The sequence below is a fragment of the Spironucleus salmonicida genome, chromosome 2, assembly GCF_000497125.1.
Source record: "Spironucleus salmonicida strain ATCC 50377 chromosome 2, whole genome shotgun sequence".
Taxonomy (NCBI): Eukaryota; Fornicata; order Diplomonadida; family Hexamitidae; genus Spironucleus; species Spironucleus salmonicida.
This window is the reverse complement of record NC_090597.1, coordinates 340,282-357,565: the sequence shown is the minus strand read 5'-3', so window position 1 is coordinate 357,565 and position 17,284 is coordinate 340,282. Positions and strand designations below refer to the sequence as shown.

Genomic DNA, 17,284 nt, shown 5'->3' with positions numbered 1-17,284 from the left:
TACTAATACTAATACTAATACTAATAAATACTAATACTAAACTAATACTAATACTAATTAAACTAATACTAATACTAATATAATACTAATACTAATACAATACTAATACTAATACTAATACTAATACTAATACTAATACTAATACTAATACTAATACTAATACTAATACTAATACTAATACTAATACTAATACTAATACTAATAAATACTAATACTAATACTAATACTAATACTAATACTAATACTAATACTAATACTAATACTAATACTAATACTAATACTAATACTAATACTAATACTAAATACTAATACTAATACTAATACTAATACTAATACTAATACTAATACTTAATACTAATACTAATACTAAATACTAATACTAATACTAATACTAATACTAATACTAATACAAACTAATACTAATACTAATACTAATACTAATACTAATACTAATACAATACTAATACTAATACTAATACTAATACTAATACTAATACTAATACTAATACTAATACTAATACTAATACTAATACTAATACTAATACTAATACTAATACTAATACTAATACTAATACTAATACTAATACTAATACTAATACTAATACTAATACTAATACTAATACTAATACTAATACTAATACTAATACTAATACTAATACTAATACTAATACTAATACTAATACTAATACTAATACTAATACTAATACTTAATACTAATACTAATACTAATACTAATACTAATACTAATACTAATACTAATACTAATACTAATACTAATACTAATACTAATACTAATACTAATACTAATACTAATACTAATACTAATACTAATACTAATACTAATACTAATACTAATACTAATACTAATACTAATACTAATACTAATACTAATACTAATAATACTAATACTAATACTAATACTAATACTAATACTAATACTAATACTACTAATACTAATACTAATACTAATACTAATACTAATACTAATACTAATACTAATACTAATACTAATACTAATACTAATACTAAATACTAATACTAATACTAATACTAATACTAATACTAATACTAATACTAATACTAATACTAATACTAATACTAATACTAATACTAATACTAAATAAACTAATACTAATAACTAATACTAATACTAAATAATACTAATACTAATACTAATACTAATACTAATACTAATACTTAATACTAATACTAATAATACTAATACTAATAAATAAATACTAATACTAATACTAATACTAATACTAATACTAATACTAATACTAAATACTAATACTAATACTAATACTAATACTAATACTAATACTAAATAATACTAATAAATACTAATACTAATACTAAAAAAAAAAATACTAATACTAATACTAATACTAATACTAATACTAATACTAATACTAATACTAATACTAATACTAATACTAATACTAATACTAATACTAATACTAATACTATAATACTAATACTAATACTAATACTAATACTAATACTAATACTAATACTAATACTAATACTAATACTAATACTAATACTAATACTAATACTAAAATACTAATACTAATACTAATACTAATACTAATACTAATACTAATACTAATACTAATACTAATACTAATACTAATACTAATACTAATACTAATACTAATACTAATACTAATACTAATACTAATACTAATACTAATACTAATACTAATACTAATACTAATACTAATACTAAATACTAATACTAATAAAATACTAATACTAATACTAATACTAATAATACTAATACTAATACTAATACTAATACTAATACTAATACTAATACTAATACTAATACTAATACTAATACTAATACTAATACTATACAATACTAATACTAATACTAATACTAATACTAATACTAATACTAAATAATACTAATACTAATACTAATACTAATACTATAATACTAATACTAATACTAATACTAATACTAAATACTAATACTAATACTAATACTAATACTAATACTAATACTAATACTAATACTAATACTAATACTAATACTAATACTAATACTAATACTAATACTAATACTAATACTAATACTAATACTAATACTAATACTAATACTAATACTAATAAATACTAATACTAATACTAATACTAATATAATACTAATACTAATACTAATATAATACTAATACTAATACTAATACTAATACTAATACTAATACTAATACTAATACTAATACTAATACTAATACTAATACTAATACTAATACTAATACTAATACTAATACTAATACTAATACTAATACTAATACTAATACTAATACTAATACTAATACTAATACTAATACTAATACTAATACTAATACTAATACTAATACTAATACTAATACTAATACTAATACTAATACTTAATACTAATACTAATACTAATACTAATACTAATACTAATACTAATACTAATACTAATACTAATACTAATACTAATACTAATACTAATACTAATACTAATACTAATACTAATACTAATACTAATACTAATACTAATACTAATACTAATACTAATACTAATAAAACTAATACTAATACTAATACTAATACTAATACTAATACTAAATACTAATACTAATACTAAAAATACTAAAATACTAATACTAATACTAATACTAATACTAATACTAATACTAATACTAATACTAATACTAATAAAAAAAAAAAAAAAAAAAAAAAAACTAATACTAATACTAATACTAATACTAATACTAATACTAATACTAATACTAATACTAATACTAATACTAATACTAATACTAATACTAATACTAATACTAATACTAATACTAATACTAAATACTAATACTAAATACTAATACTAATACTAATAAATACAATAAATACTAATACTAATACTAATACTAATACTAATACTAATACTAATACTAATACTAATACTAATACTAATACTAATACTAATACTAATACTAATACTAATACTAATACTAATACTAATACTAATACTAATACTAATACTAATACTAATACTAATACAATATAAATACTAATACTAAAAAAAATACTAATACTAATACTAATACTAATACTAATTATACTAATACTAATACTAATACTAATACTAATACTAATACTAATTCAATTTTAATATCGCTTTATTTTAAAACGGAAAACCGAATTCAAATATAAATTCAAATTAATTATGATTAAAATCTCCAACGCACTATCCTCGAAATCGTATCTAGCGCTGTTTTGCATAAGAATAAACTGATATAACGTAACCACATCGCTAAATCATCTGAACCTGACATATTACACACATATAAAATAACCCCCAATCGGCAAATGTTATTGCCAAAATCTTGACCAAACGTAACACCTAAAGTTGCAATTAACGCTGAAAAAAATGCTCTCATTATATCACATTCAGAAACCGCTAAACTGCCATTTCTTTCACTCAGAAACGCATCATCCTTCCTAATAATTAATTCTAGAACATCATTATTATACGTAGATGCTCTCATTATATCACATTCAGAAACCGCTAAACTGCCATTTCTTTCACTCAGAAACGCATCATCCTTCCTAATAATTAATTCTAGAACATCATTATTATACGTAGATGCTCTCATTATATCACATTCAGAAACCGCCAAACTACCATTTCTTTCACTCAGAAACGCATCATCCTTCCTAATAATTAATTCTAGAACATCATTATTATACGTAGATGCGATCATTATATCACATTCAGAAACCGCCAAACTACCATTTCTTTCACTCAGAAACGCATCATCCTTCCTAATAATTAATTCTAGAACATCATTATTATACGTAGATGCGATCATTATATCACATTCAGAAACCGCTAAACTGCCATTTCTTTCACTCAGAAACGCATCATCCTTCCTAATAATTAATTCTAGAACATCATTATTATACGTAGATGCTCTCATTATATCACATTCAGAAACCGCCAAACTACCATTTCTTTCACTCAGAAACGCATCATCCTTCCTAATAATTAATTCTAGAACATCATTTTTTGCAAAATAAACATACCACAAATAGCGTTTTCACGGCACTGGAAACAGCCTTTCAGATGCAAATTTTGCGAGCGGAAATGCTCAGTTTCTAAAAGCGCGAATTGCGGTGAGTTTCAGTTTCAGGATTAAGGGGGATTACGGCATTTGCAGAATTTTGCGTCAGACGAAAATGAGCTAATTTGGGTTAAGCACGTAGTGCTGCAAATGGGCGTGTGTGGTTGATTCTGGGAGAAAAAAAATTTGAAAATTTGAATTAGGAAAGGTAAAAATGCGCAGTTATATGATTATTATATGATATATAATTGTTATTTTTTATAGAATAAAAATGTGGAAAGATAAATTGTTGTGAGGTTGGTGGGCTAAAGGCTGGCGAAGAGTTTATAGAAGGAGGTGAAAGGTATACGCTAAGAGAAAATTAGAGCTTTTGGGTGGAGCATATTGAGAATTATGATTTTAGTGATGTAAAATGCTCTCAAAAGGTAAATTAGGGTGAAAAAGAGTGTAAAATACGTAATGGGGTAGTTTCTATTATTGGAGGTTTTTAGTTTTTAGTATTAGGGCGAAAAAGTGGGTTTACAAAGAGGTAAAACGGGAAATTTTGATAAAATTAATATTAAACGTGAGGTTACGGATTGATATGATCTATCGCCAGAATTTATACATAAAATAACTATGTAGTGCATAAAATATATGTATAGGTTATTATGTGGTTTGTCAGTAAATTAGTTTGCAAATAGTAAATTTAGTAAAATTTTTGCTGAGACATAAATATTTTGGCGTGCGCTATGTGTTAAAACAAATTAGTTAATTATAATAATAATAATAATAATAATAATAATAATAATAATAATAATAATAATAATAATAATAATAATAATAATAATAATAATAATAATAATAATAATAATAATAATAATAATAATAATAATAATAATAATAATAATAATAATAATAATAATAATAATAATAATAATGATAATTATCAAGATCAGCAAACAAAATTAATTTTAAATAATATTAAATACGATAAATTAATGATAATTATTTAATTTATATTTTATAATTATATTATAAGATGAATAAATTTGTAATGAGTAATGTAATAATAGAAAGGTATCTTATTTAAATATTTAAAATATTATTCTATTTTAGGAAATACTATTATTAATATAAGTCTTGTTTAATAAGGAATATGCACAATATTATTAAATTTTTCATCAATTTATGTATGAATACATAAACATAATATATTAAAATATTATCATTAGAGTACACCACATTTTAAGAGTTTCTATTTAATAATTTAAGTAATATATACTACTAAAATATTGTGATCTAAATTAACATATTATTATTAAATAGTAATCGAGCATAACTAAATTGGAAAACCTAAAAATATAAAATACACTATTTATTATAATTATTGTAAATATAATTTAAATAACTAATATAAAATGTCACTTTATGAATGTCCAGAGCACGATTGCCCTGATGGAACTGTATGCCCTATCACTAACACTTTAAACATGTAAAATATTTGTTAGGCATGTGGTGTGTTTAGTTGTGGAAAATGTCTTCCAGAGGATTATAAAGTTTGCGTTGGCTGTGTAAAAGGAAAGTATCTATCTAACTAAAAATGTTTATACTGTAGCGATGGTTGTGATACTTGTATCGACTCGTCAATTTGTACTAAATGTGAACCAGGACGCTTCTTAGCTGATAAATATTGCATAAAGTGTGATACTGGTTGCAGAGAATGTCAGAATAGCCAAACTTGTATTAATTGTTTTAATGGATATTTTCTAAACTCCAATTATACATGTTCAACCTGTTCTTGGGGATGTTTAAACTGCTCTAATACCTCATAATGCTCTAAATGTAAATCTGGATTTTTCTTAGCTGGATCAATATGTAAACAATGCAGTAAAAATTGTTCAGAATGTTCAAATGAAACTATTTGCACAAAATGTGTCAATAAATTTACCATTAGTGGTGGAAGTTGTGTTTCCTGTCCAAATAACTGTATTTAGTGTAATATAAGTGGCTAATGTAACATATGCGACAGTAAGTTTTATAAGCATAATACTTCATGCGGATCCTGTAGTAGCAACTGTCTCTCTTGTAAGTCTAATGACGAATGTTAACTGTGTGATAAAGGTTATACCCTCTAAACAAAGAATAATGTTACTAACTGTCGTTTAACTTAATGCAACGATTTAAATCCTTGTAAACCAAAAGAATATTGTTTAGCTGAACTTGGAGGTAATTATTGCTTTTCATTAGGACCGAATTGCTTAGAACTGAGAGGTTACAAAGATTGTAAATAGTGCGAACCACATTACGTTATTTACAACAAAGGTTGCGTTAAGTGTGGAGAAAACTGTGAATATTGTATGTCTGATGATATTTGTTAAAACTGTTTCGAAAAATATTTTGTGAATGACTAAAGCAAGTGCTAGCGGTGTAGTATTGGATGCTAACATTGTACAAATGCAGATGACTGTTATCAGTGCCTTATTGGCTATGAACTTATAAATGGTTATTGTAAGAAACTTGTGAAAAGCGAGTGTTAGGAAACAAAAGATTGTCCCTCTTAACAGTTTTGTCTCTAAATTCCAGAGTTTTCAAGCTGCGAAAAATGTATTCCCAATTGTGAAAAATGTAATAACTTAGATACCTGTGAAATATGTAAACAAGGCTTCGTGTTTTAAAAAAACTTGTGCGTGCGCTGCCCCAAAAATTGCGACAAATGCTATGATGAGGATACATGCCTGTCTTGTTAATATGGTTATAAATTTAATTAGAAATACGAGTGTTCCAACTCCAATTGTTCTTCTACTTAACTTTGCGAAGACGGAAAGTTTTGTGATTTACAAAATGCAACGTGCAAGTAATGTTAAGAAAACTGCTTAAAATGTGCAAGTTTAAATCAGTGCCAAACCTGTAAAAGCAATTATAGCCTATCATCTTAGATGCAGTGTGTTAAAGATTACTGTTTTTCTGATTAATATTGTCAGTACGGAGAATTTTGTAATAAATTAGGAGGTAAGAAAGAATGCTTAAAATGCGAAGAAGGTTGTAAATCGTGCATAAATAGCGCCTAATGTGAAGAGTGTTATGATAAATATAATTTAGAAAATAGTCGGTGTGAAAAATCCTAGCAAGGTTTGAAGTCAAGTATGATAATAATAATTGTTGTTGTGGTTTGTATTTTGGTTTTATGTATAACTGCTGGAGTTATTTACTATATAGTTAAACATAAAAAATAAGCAAGAAGTACTAAAAGTAAGGCCTTGCATAATATTCAGTAATAAGATTTAAACTGAAAAGATGAGAAATTCGTCTAAAATAAAGTGAAGCTGAATTTATTACATATTTATATAATACTAGGACAAAATAGAAAATGTATAAAAGAGAAGTCAGAGTAATTAAAATAGAAAAGTATTAAAATATCATTTGAACAAAATGCTGAATCTATTCTTTTCGAAAATAATAAGATAATTATTTGATAAATTGATTTAATTGTATTATTTTTATCACAGAATATATAATAAATAAAATAAACCTCATTGTAATAAATTTTAAATACAACCATAAACGAAGTTAAAATGTAGTTGTTGAAGTAAATTCTTATGAAATAATATCTGTTAAAAAATCATTATCTGCTGGTTTCATAACTATCTTATCATAGAAATATATATTTAATCTTCCATTTATCTATTCGTGTATTTACATGTAATGGTGATTATATAGATTTAAATGTACACTATCCTATAGACTAGAAATGATATAATAAATAAAATAATTATATTTATTATAATAAATGTGATAATATCTGCTGCTTATATGTATTAGTTAGTTTGCTTTATTAAAAAATTAAAGCGATTCATTTTATAATATGTTAGATTAAATTATATATATTTTACTATATAAAATATAATTCTATGGTTTTTCACTATTTCCTTTTTAATTTTTATCAATATATTACTTTTATCGGATGGTAGATGAAGATTTACTTAATGCCTTGTATATAAAGCTATGTAAAACTAGTAAATAATAGGTTTCGTACGGCCATAATTAATATAAATAAAATAATAATATTAATTTTTAACTACAATATTTACAGCTTATTCATAGTTATTCTTGTAGTATTGATTATTACTGATAAATATTTGTTAAATATAATAAAGATTAAAGTAATATACTGTAACAAACTTTTACCAAATCATCTTTAGTATTAATTCTTAGTATTATTATATGAATGACGTCAAATCTTGCTTATTTACAGTTAATTTATCTAATAAATTAATCTTTTCATTTATGCAGCCATTAAATATAATGCGATAATTTTTATTAAACAAATAATTTCATTTTATTAATTGACAGTTAAACATTGTTCCAGTAATAAATTTATGGTAACTATTAGTTAAAATTATCATTTCTCTAAATTAACATTATAAGAATATTTTTACATAATAACGATGCACCTAAAGCATTGATTACACTTTTCCCTAAATAACTGCACTTACCACTAATCATACACCAGTTAGTAATTATAAGTTACTTTTATTAAGCAATGTAACATGCCTACTACATCCACTTAAAAAAACGTAAATATTACGTTATAGAACAAATTTTACGCCTATCAACAACCTGCACAATCTTACCTAACAACTTCTGCAAGCCTCACTACTCCTAGAATTTTGCTAACTTACACCCAATGCCTTCAAATTTTCATAATCTAACCACTGCCCCGTTTCCTACTTTCCAACCACTCCCAATTTTTAACCAGCTAATCCCCACTATCTCATCACCATCACTTAGCTCACATCCCTACCCTATCCCCAATTTTCCTTTTAACATTCAATTTCCACTTTATTACCATTCCACTCCCTCCATATTAACATTATATTAATCATATAATAATAATAATAATAAATTTCACCCTTCCACTTTTCACTCCTTTTCCACCAATTAATCTCTTATATACACTATATACTAAATTTTACCCCTTCCACTCCACCACTCCACCTCCATAACTACCCCTTATATACACTATATATCAATTTCCCCGCTCACTTTTTCTCGTAAACCGCTCTTTCGACGCCAACGACGCAGCTGATATTGTCATCGCTCCCAACGCACACAGCGACCTTGCAAATCATCCTCGCGAGATGTGCGGGGCTCATTTTCTCGATTTCGGTCTTCAAATTGCACGTCAAATCGTTCGCAGGCGCTGAAACGCTCTCAGCGAGCTGCACCAGAATTTGCTCTGCCTCCCTGCACGCATTGTCCCTGAAATTCGTCGATTCGAGCAGTTTTTCCACTCCTTATTTCAAGATTTTCTCTCTCACGGAACTCGCATTTCCGGGCATTTTGAGGCAAATTTTCACGATTTGCTGCACTTCTTCGTTCGTCAGGACGTCCCAGACGCCGTCGCAGGCCAAAACGATGAAATCGACGCCTTGCAGCTCCTCTGAAAAGACGTCTGGGAGCGCCACGACGCCGCAGCCCTTAAACGGGGCGTCTCCGATCGCGCGTGAGACTGCTAGCATCCCTGCAACGCGCGGGCAGTCGCCTGGCTGCTCAACGACGCACGAGCCGAATTGCTCGATTCTGGCGCGTTCTGACGGCAGCGACGGTTTGTGGTCGGTCGTTATTTGGACGATTTGGTCGTTTTTAGAGATAATTGCGCGCGCGTCTCCTGCGTTCGCAAAATACGCGTGTGTGGGAGTCAGCAGGCAGGCGCAGGCGGTGCAGCCTGCTGATGAGAAGATATCTGACGAATTTTCCTGCTTAATGTAGTTTTTATCGGTTGTCGTGAAAGCTGTGATAAATGACTTCTTGATGTCGTCTGGGAACGTTTTCTGGGCCTAGAGGATCGTGTGGAGTGTGGTTGACGCGTAGCAGGCGGCTGAGGCGCCGCCGTGGCCGTCGTAAACAGCTACGAATTGGCAGGGAAGCTTCGAATTCAGGTGAGTGATTGTGTGCGCGTCCTCATTGGAAGGCCGACGACCAGTGGTTGTAGATGCCCCGAAGTTAAAAGTTGGCATATTATGATTTAGGAGGGGTAAAAAATGGAGTGGACAAAAAATAAGTATCTATGATAATATATAAGTTAAATGAGTCGTTTTTGTAATATACGATTATATAATGATATATTAAAACTGTTTCTCGATTGAATGTTTTTCAATAAAAAACAAGTAAGTGTAAATTGTGGTAGATGATTATAATATTTAACTTGCAAATTCAGTTACTTGTAAAATATATTGTAGGAGTACTATAAAATAACGAAATTAAAGTCCACAGTGATTTGTATTTTGACAACGGTTTAATTGGATTAATTGACAGTTAATTAAGTTTTACAGTTTCTACTTGTTCTAAAGATGTAAAAATATTTGTTAGATTAAAATACAATATTAAGACAAGTTCGCATTTCCACGAGAAACTGAATCAGTAATAATACCTACCTACAATAATAATTATAGTTCAATTAAAAGATGCTAGAAAGTGATAGTAAGATTTACCGCCAATATATATTTTTGTAACTCTTTTTATTAGCTTTAAGTGCCTAACATTACAGTTTAAAGAATAGTGATTTTTTATATATAATTATTTTATAATATAATATATTTTAATATATTGTTTTGAAACTTTCCAGATTTACTGTAAATAATTATTTGTGGTATTAATAAAAAATAGTTACTATATGATAAAGTATATATTTTTTCTTCTTTCCAAAGTAAAAAATAGTATTTGAATAATTTAAATAATACTAATTTTACAGGTATAGCCAATACGATCATAATCCAAATTATAAATCAAATGCGTACTTAATATCATAATCAGATTACTTTGCATTTCGTTACACTGTTAATTAATCTAAATGTTTATTATTATTAATTACTCGTAAAGATGTTTAAGTTATTTATGTGCAATTTAGTTAGAAATATTATTTATTTCTTTAAGGTTCACATCTTATGTTCCTTTTCTTTTATATCTATGTTTATATAATAGTTATTAAACTGAAAAATTAATATTAATAATATACATTTCAGACATTGAAAAACTAGTTTCTTAATTATAGTAAATAAAAATAGAACTATTACCATATAATATTACATTAGTAATATTCTATTAATTTAAAAATATATATAGAAAAGAAATTACCAAAATAGTTAATATCAACTATTACTGGTGAGTATGGTAAATATAATTATTTTTCAAAACATGCATACTTTTATATACGATGCATTTATTATTTATATATAATACATTATATTTATTACTTTAAAAATAAAGATAAGTGTTTATTGATAATATAATTAATTATATAAAAGATTTTCTAAATTCCTTAGCAAATTACAAATATTTTTAGTATAAACACACTAATTTATAATTTAATATTTTTATAATATATTATTATTTATCAAAATAAATAATTATGAAAATAGTTATAACTGCGAAAAGTAGTATATATTCTTAAACTATAATGATAATCCAAAAATAATTTAAAAAACTCACATTTTTGTTCTGTATATACATTATTATTAAAAGTATATGATTATTCTAATTTTATATAATGCCCGAACCATAGAATTATTATGGAAACTGCTCTAGAAACCTAGACCTGCAACTCCACTCACTCGACTGTGCTACTAACTCATATTGTCCTCTTCCTAACTATAAAGACGGCGTGATGTGTAAAAAATGTCACGTTAACATGCTCCCTGGAAAGAAGTGCAACTGTGCAGACAACCTACGAGAAAACTGTGCTGAGTGTACCGGAATCTAGTGCTCCAAGTGCATAACTGGTTATACTCTGTCCAACAATCGTTGTATTCTCTCCCAAGATAACTGCAACAACGATTCGGCAGTCTGCCCGCACGAGTACTTCTGTCCCCAATAGTCTGGTGCCAAATGCCAAAAGTGCAACGACATAAACATTTAATTAAGCTGTAACTGCGCCGGTTAAGCCATAGCAGGATGCCAGAACTGCGATGGCGACTTCTGCTCAAAATGCATCAGGGGCTTAATTTTGGTAAATGGGAAATGCGAAAGCACCATCGTTCAAAAATCTTGCTAGGCCAGCAATAACTGTGACGTAGGATACCATTGTAGCGGCGGTAAATGTAACAGCTGTTCTACGAGTACGGACCCAGGTGTTCGATGCCATTGTGAGGAGTATGATACAATATAGGGGTGTAAGGTATGCGACGTTGGCGGAGTTGGCTGCAGGACCTGTGCCCAAGGTTTGACTTTCGGAACGGTTTTCAATTAAGATTATAAAAGTTGCTAGAACCCGAAGACTTGTATTTCAGGCGGTAACCCAAACAACCCCACGAGTTCAAACTGCACAAAAGGATTCTACTGCGACGAAAGCGGTCTGGTTTGCCGATCTTGCGACACGATGTATCTCAGCGAAGGATGTCACTGTAACCCACGTAGAAAGCTCTATAATTGTATTAGGTGCAAAACGCAGAATGTGATGAATGTGGTTACGGGTTTTTCATGTCACGAATTAGCACTGGAACCAACTGCATCGCTAACTATTGTACGAACGAGACGAGCTTATGCTTAATGAGTATGCCTGCCCGGCGTGGACGCAGGGGATGGCAGCGTGCGAACCCTGTGTGAAGGGTTAAACGGTGCCGTGCTAGTGTTTTTACCTGCAAAACTGCGAAACCTGCGATTTGGAGAAATAAACGTGCAGCACCTGTCTTCCAGGTTTCATTTCAACGACAAAATGCGCTGCATAGCGAAGTCTAATGTTTGCAGCCCTTTATAGGAGTCCTTTACATGTGATATAGGTTTCATGTGCAATGGAAACCTGGAGATGATTGTAAACTATGCGCGAATATTGCAGAGGGTCAATTTTGCAATTGCAACTTGACGCTCCAAGAAAACTGCAAGTAATGCAAAGGGGATAAATGCGAAGTTTGCATTGATAAATATCTGCCTATCGATGGAGTTTGCGTACCCAATATGTGCGGAGATCCCAAAAACACACAAAACTGCATTGATGGGTACTACTGTTCGAATAGCGCAGTATCGGGAACCGAGGTTTGCAAGCAATGCAATAATCAGCAGCAAGAATGCAAGTGCGGGCTTCTCCCTAGTTGTTAAACGTGCGGGACGGTAGTAAATACTTGTGGGTCCTGCTTTTCTGGATATGATTTGCAGGCGAGCACTTCTCAATGTGTTTTGAAGGGCGATATCTGCGACTTCGCCAATGGCTCCACTCTTTGCATGTCTGGCAAGTTCTGCAAAGGAAACTTCGGAGACGCGTGCGTATCTTGTGTTTCAATGGACAAAGGTAAGGCCTGCAAATGCGGTAGTGTGCTGTTACGAAATTGTAAGTAATGTAATTCGGAGAATGTGGCTGCGAGGCCTGCATTGAAGGCTACTATCCGTACAACAACATCTGCGTGACAAACACCTGCAATTCTGGCGGGCCCTCAAGCACCTGCGCGTTGGGCAATTACTGCCCTGATGGGAGCAGCGGCACGGTTAACTGCTAGTTATGCACAGATAAATCCGCTAATGCCTGCTAATGCGGGGCCAACTTCTGCCAAACCTGCGGTAGCACCAGTAACTCCTGCGGTTCCTGCATTGCCGGATACGAATTAGATGACAAGAATTAATGTAGTCTGAAGGGAAATATATGTGATTCTAATGATAAATCAACATTGTGTAATGACGACTTTTACTGTAATGGTACTTTTGGAACCATTTGCGTCAGCTGTGGTCAGCTTAAGATAAACTAATTCTGTCACTGCAGCGGAGATGACATCAAGAACTGTAACAAATGCAGCAGTGGAAGCTGCACGAGCTGTATTACCGGGTTTGAGCTATTACAAGGGGCCTGTGTAGAAAACAACTGCGGGGATGATCTTTTAGCGGCAAAATGCCTTCCCAACACCACTGTCCGCCTGACTCGGCAGCAAACGCAAAGTGCGAGCCATGCTCAATTGCGGTAGACGCAGCGTGCAACTGCGGAACGGCACAAAACTGTAAAACCTGCGGAATTCTATCCAACACTTGCCAGACGTGCACGAGCGGCCATGTATTCAATCCTTCCACTCTGTAATGCGCTAAAATCACTAATGAAACTAAAAATATATGCGATAAAGCAACAAGTCTTCGAGGTGCAACAACTCGTTTTTCTGCAATGGCTAGTTCGGGGAGGTATGCCTTCCATGCAACCAGCTGACGAGTGGGAAGTCGTGCAACTGCGGTGGAACCATGCGCGAAAACTGCATTTTCTGCTAAGATAATTAGTGCAAGCTCTGTATTGCTGGCTGGAGCTCCTCAAGGGCGAGTGCAAGCCTAACAAATGCGGGCCAGCAAACTCCTGCTTCAACGGCTTCTTCTGTCCTTCTGACGATAAAGAAGCCAGCTGCGAGCTCTGCACCACCGCATCGGTTAAGGAATGCAAATGCTCGGAGGCCAAAAACTGCCAGACCTGCTCGGCGTACCAAGACAGCTGCCAGACATGCCTGGAAGGTTTCTGCTCGTTAATGGCTTTTGCCAACCCAAAGTCACCTGCGTCAACACCTCTGACTGCCCTGTAAACTAATACTGCGATCAAAACTCCAGCGAGTGCAACGTCTGCGGAAAATAGGACAAAGCCTGCAACTGCGGCGACTCGATAAACTGTGTCGCGTGCAGTGCTGCCGGAACCTGCTCCAGCTGCCTGTCGGGGTACGGGCCCGACTCTCAGAACTCCTGCTCGGTGCCGATTTGCAGCAAACCTGTTCCGGCGGGGCACTACTGCAGCGGCCCCAATGAGACGAAATAGTGCCCTGCGGTCCAAAACCAGTGCAACTGCGGCAATGCGCCGAACTGCGCCACCTGCACCGCAGACAACAAGGGATGTGCCACCTGCATGGCGGGGTCGGTGATGATCAACAAGCGGTGCCTAGTGAGCCCTCCAGGCTTCACGGGGGTCTGCGAGAACACCAAGGACTCGTCATTCTGCCTCACCGGGCATGCCTGTATTTTGTCCCCTTCCTGCTCTTTGTGCTAATATGTATCGCCAGGCTATCTCTGTAACTGCGAGGGGAACCAGTTCGATACGTGCACGAGCTGCGATGGGAACAAGTGTGCAGGCTGCTTTACCGGATACGTACTGGTCGATCAGGTCTGCAAGGTGATGTGCAAGACTGACGATAACTGCTTAGTAGGTGAAATGTGCGGTTCCTCCCAGTCCTGCGAGGCTTGCAACGGCAAAAGTTCGTGCAACTGCGCCAGTATGCTAAACTGCGCAAACTGCAGCGGTACGAAATGCTTCGCCTGCACCCCGGAGTGGAAGTTGAGCACGGAAGATTAATGCGACTCCTGCGCCGAGGGTTTTGAAATGGTCGAGCAAGCCTGCGTCCCGATAGAAGAATAGCGCAATGAGTCGCTGTTCATAGCGAACATAGCCGGTATGGTGGTAGCTGCGGTGGCCGCTGTAGGCATAATAGCCGGCGTGTCCATCTTTTACGCCAAGCGCCCTAAGAAATACAGCTTCCAGCACAATATGGCAAAGTGAGAGGTTTAATATTTATTTTGTGAAAGCTTATATTTATTCACTATTTTGCTCACTATCAATGGTTTATTTTATCTTAAATGCTAATAGGCAAGTATGTTTATCAGAACAGAGTAAAGTGAAACTTTAGATAATAGGAACTACGTAATCTACTTTTAGATCAGTAAGCATTCTGTAATTGTTATGACGTATAAGTTTACATCAAATGTTATAGTTTTAAGCAAATTTTGATATAAATTTTTACTTGGAAGCTTTAATTTAAGACACTATTTATTGAAATACAGTGAACAATAATAATATTATTTTAATACCTAGCTTTATTATTTTACACCTATTAATTGCTTATTTCCTATAAATTAAGCATTTTAGATAGCTTAAGTAAAAATACTAAAATATTTTAAGTAAGAGTGCCTAAAGTTAAGTTAAATAATAAGTTAATTTAATTAGAACTTATTAATAGTAGACACTATACCAATAATTTCGTAGCTAAATTAAGGCCACTTCTTATAAATTTATACAAACAGTAAGTAGTAGTTTGTTATAAAGACTAGTTTAGTGATTTACGGTAACTAGTGGTACTTATACAAATAAATTCACCACTTAGGCGAAATACATCCCAGTAGTGTTTTAGTGCTTATTTGTTGTTAATATTACCAAATATTAAATCAAACTACCCTCGATGAAATAAATCATCTACAGGTTTCCATGTTCGTATTTTAGAAAAGTATCAATATATATTATAATTGTATTTAGCAAAGTAAAAACTTTTAGGGAAATGCCTAAATCCAACTTAATCAGCTTTTGTGTATGAGGATCTCATTATGCACGGAATAGGTGGCTATAGCTAGTTTAAGTAATTTATGAAGCATGATACTTTCTGCATAATTTTCATATACAGCTAAGTAGGCTCTAGGAGTAATAAGAAAATACTATGCTAGTTAATAAAATATAATATTAGTACGATGGTGCAGTGGGAGCATTCTTATGATTATTCTATTTGCCATTTGGCGAAATTTTTTAAGAGACCTGGGTTCGATTCCTAGTCGTGCTATTCCCTTACTAATTATATCAAGAGATAGTCAAGGTACGAAATTTCCATATTATAGATTATAGGCAGTATTCAACATTTACTATATGCATCCTGTATATTACAATAAAGCGCATCTAGCCCAATCCTAGTATAAGCCATATGCTAAAATTAAGATATTTATCACATTATATATCTGACTGTTTATGGAAACTTACTGCACAATGGTCATACTCACATCCGTTTATGAGAATGGGCTAAAAATTGAAATTAAAAGTATGAATTTAGCAGCTGCATTTACAATTATACTATCTAGTAGTCACTACTAACATCTCTGAAACTAATCATTTTTCATTACAATGGCTAATGACAATAATGAGATAATACTTATAACTCTCGTGACTAGAATACATGAAGGCTGTGAAAGTTTTACTTAAACTGTCAGTAAAGCATTTTCCTTAACTTCTCTATATAATGCCATCCGATATCTACCTCAAACACTTTAACGCCAATAGCATTTAAAATATGTCACATGTCACTCAAAATAACTAGCTGCTCGAGTTGTTGCTCTGATTTAAAAGTGTGGTGTCATAATCTGGATTAACATGGGATTTCCGTTTCCTAGCGATGATTACAAATACCGCAGCCCCGACTATTAAGGCTATCCCACCTAAGATT

The 17,284-nt window shown here is 31.5% G+C and overlaps 4 protein-coding genes, 1 non-coding gene and 1 pseudogene across 5 annotated transcripts; 3 read left to right on the top strand and 3 right to left on the bottom strand. All coding sequences in view use genetic code 6, as the record gives it.

Moving 5' to 3' along the window:
- Positions 1-4,165: 4,165 nt before the first annotated feature.
- SS50377_21420 (Transmembrane domain-containing protein) lies at positions 4,166-4,729 on the bottom strand (the record flags this gene model as incomplete). Its single annotated transcript, XM_067905344.1, has 1 exon — positions 4,166-4,729. One exon carries the CDS (start codon positions 4,727-4,729, stop codon positions 4,166-4,168), a length of 564 nt encoding a protein of 187 aa, XP_067766661.1.
- A 771-nt stretch (positions 4,730-5,500) lies between these two features.
- On the top strand, positions 5,501-7,372 carry SS50377_21419 (Cysteine-rich membrane protein 2; the record flags this gene model as incomplete). The annotated part of the gene is made up of 1 exon (XM_067905343.1): positions 5,501-7,372. One exon carries the CDS (start codon positions 5,501-5,503, stop codon positions 7,370-7,372), a length of 1,872 nt encoding a protein of 623 aa, XP_067766660.1.
- A 1,209-nt stretch (positions 7,373-8,581) lies between these two features.
- On the bottom strand, positions 8,582-8,953 carry SS50377_21418 (uncharacterized protein; the record flags this gene model as incomplete). Its single annotated transcript, XM_067905342.1, has 1 exon — positions 8,582-8,953. One exon carries the CDS (start codon positions 8,951-8,953, stop codon positions 8,582-8,584), a length of 372 nt encoding a protein of 123 aa, XP_067766659.1.
- Positions 8,954-9,121: 168 nt separating this feature from the next.
- On the bottom strand, positions 9,122-10,099 carry SS50377_21417 (Protein phosphatase 2C; the record flags this gene model as incomplete). The annotated part of the gene is made up of 1 exon (XM_067905341.1): positions 9,122-10,099. The coding sequence occupies one exon, from the start codon at positions 10,097-10,099 to the stop codon at positions 9,122-9,124; it is 978 nt and encodes a 325-aa protein (XP_067766658.1).
- Positions 10,100-11,628: 1,529 nt separating this feature from the next.
- On the top strand, positions 11,629-15,582 carry SS50377_21416 (Cysteine-rich membrane protein 1; annotated as a pseudogene).
- Positions 15,583-16,535: 953 nt separating this feature from the next.
- SS50377_t20023 lies at positions 16,536-16,630 on the top strand. The gene is made up of 2 exons: positions 16,536-16,570; positions 16,597-16,630. It is a non-coding gene; the product is annotated as a tRNA-Asn (tRNA).
- The last annotated feature ends 654 nt before the right edge of the window (positions 16,631-17,284 follow it).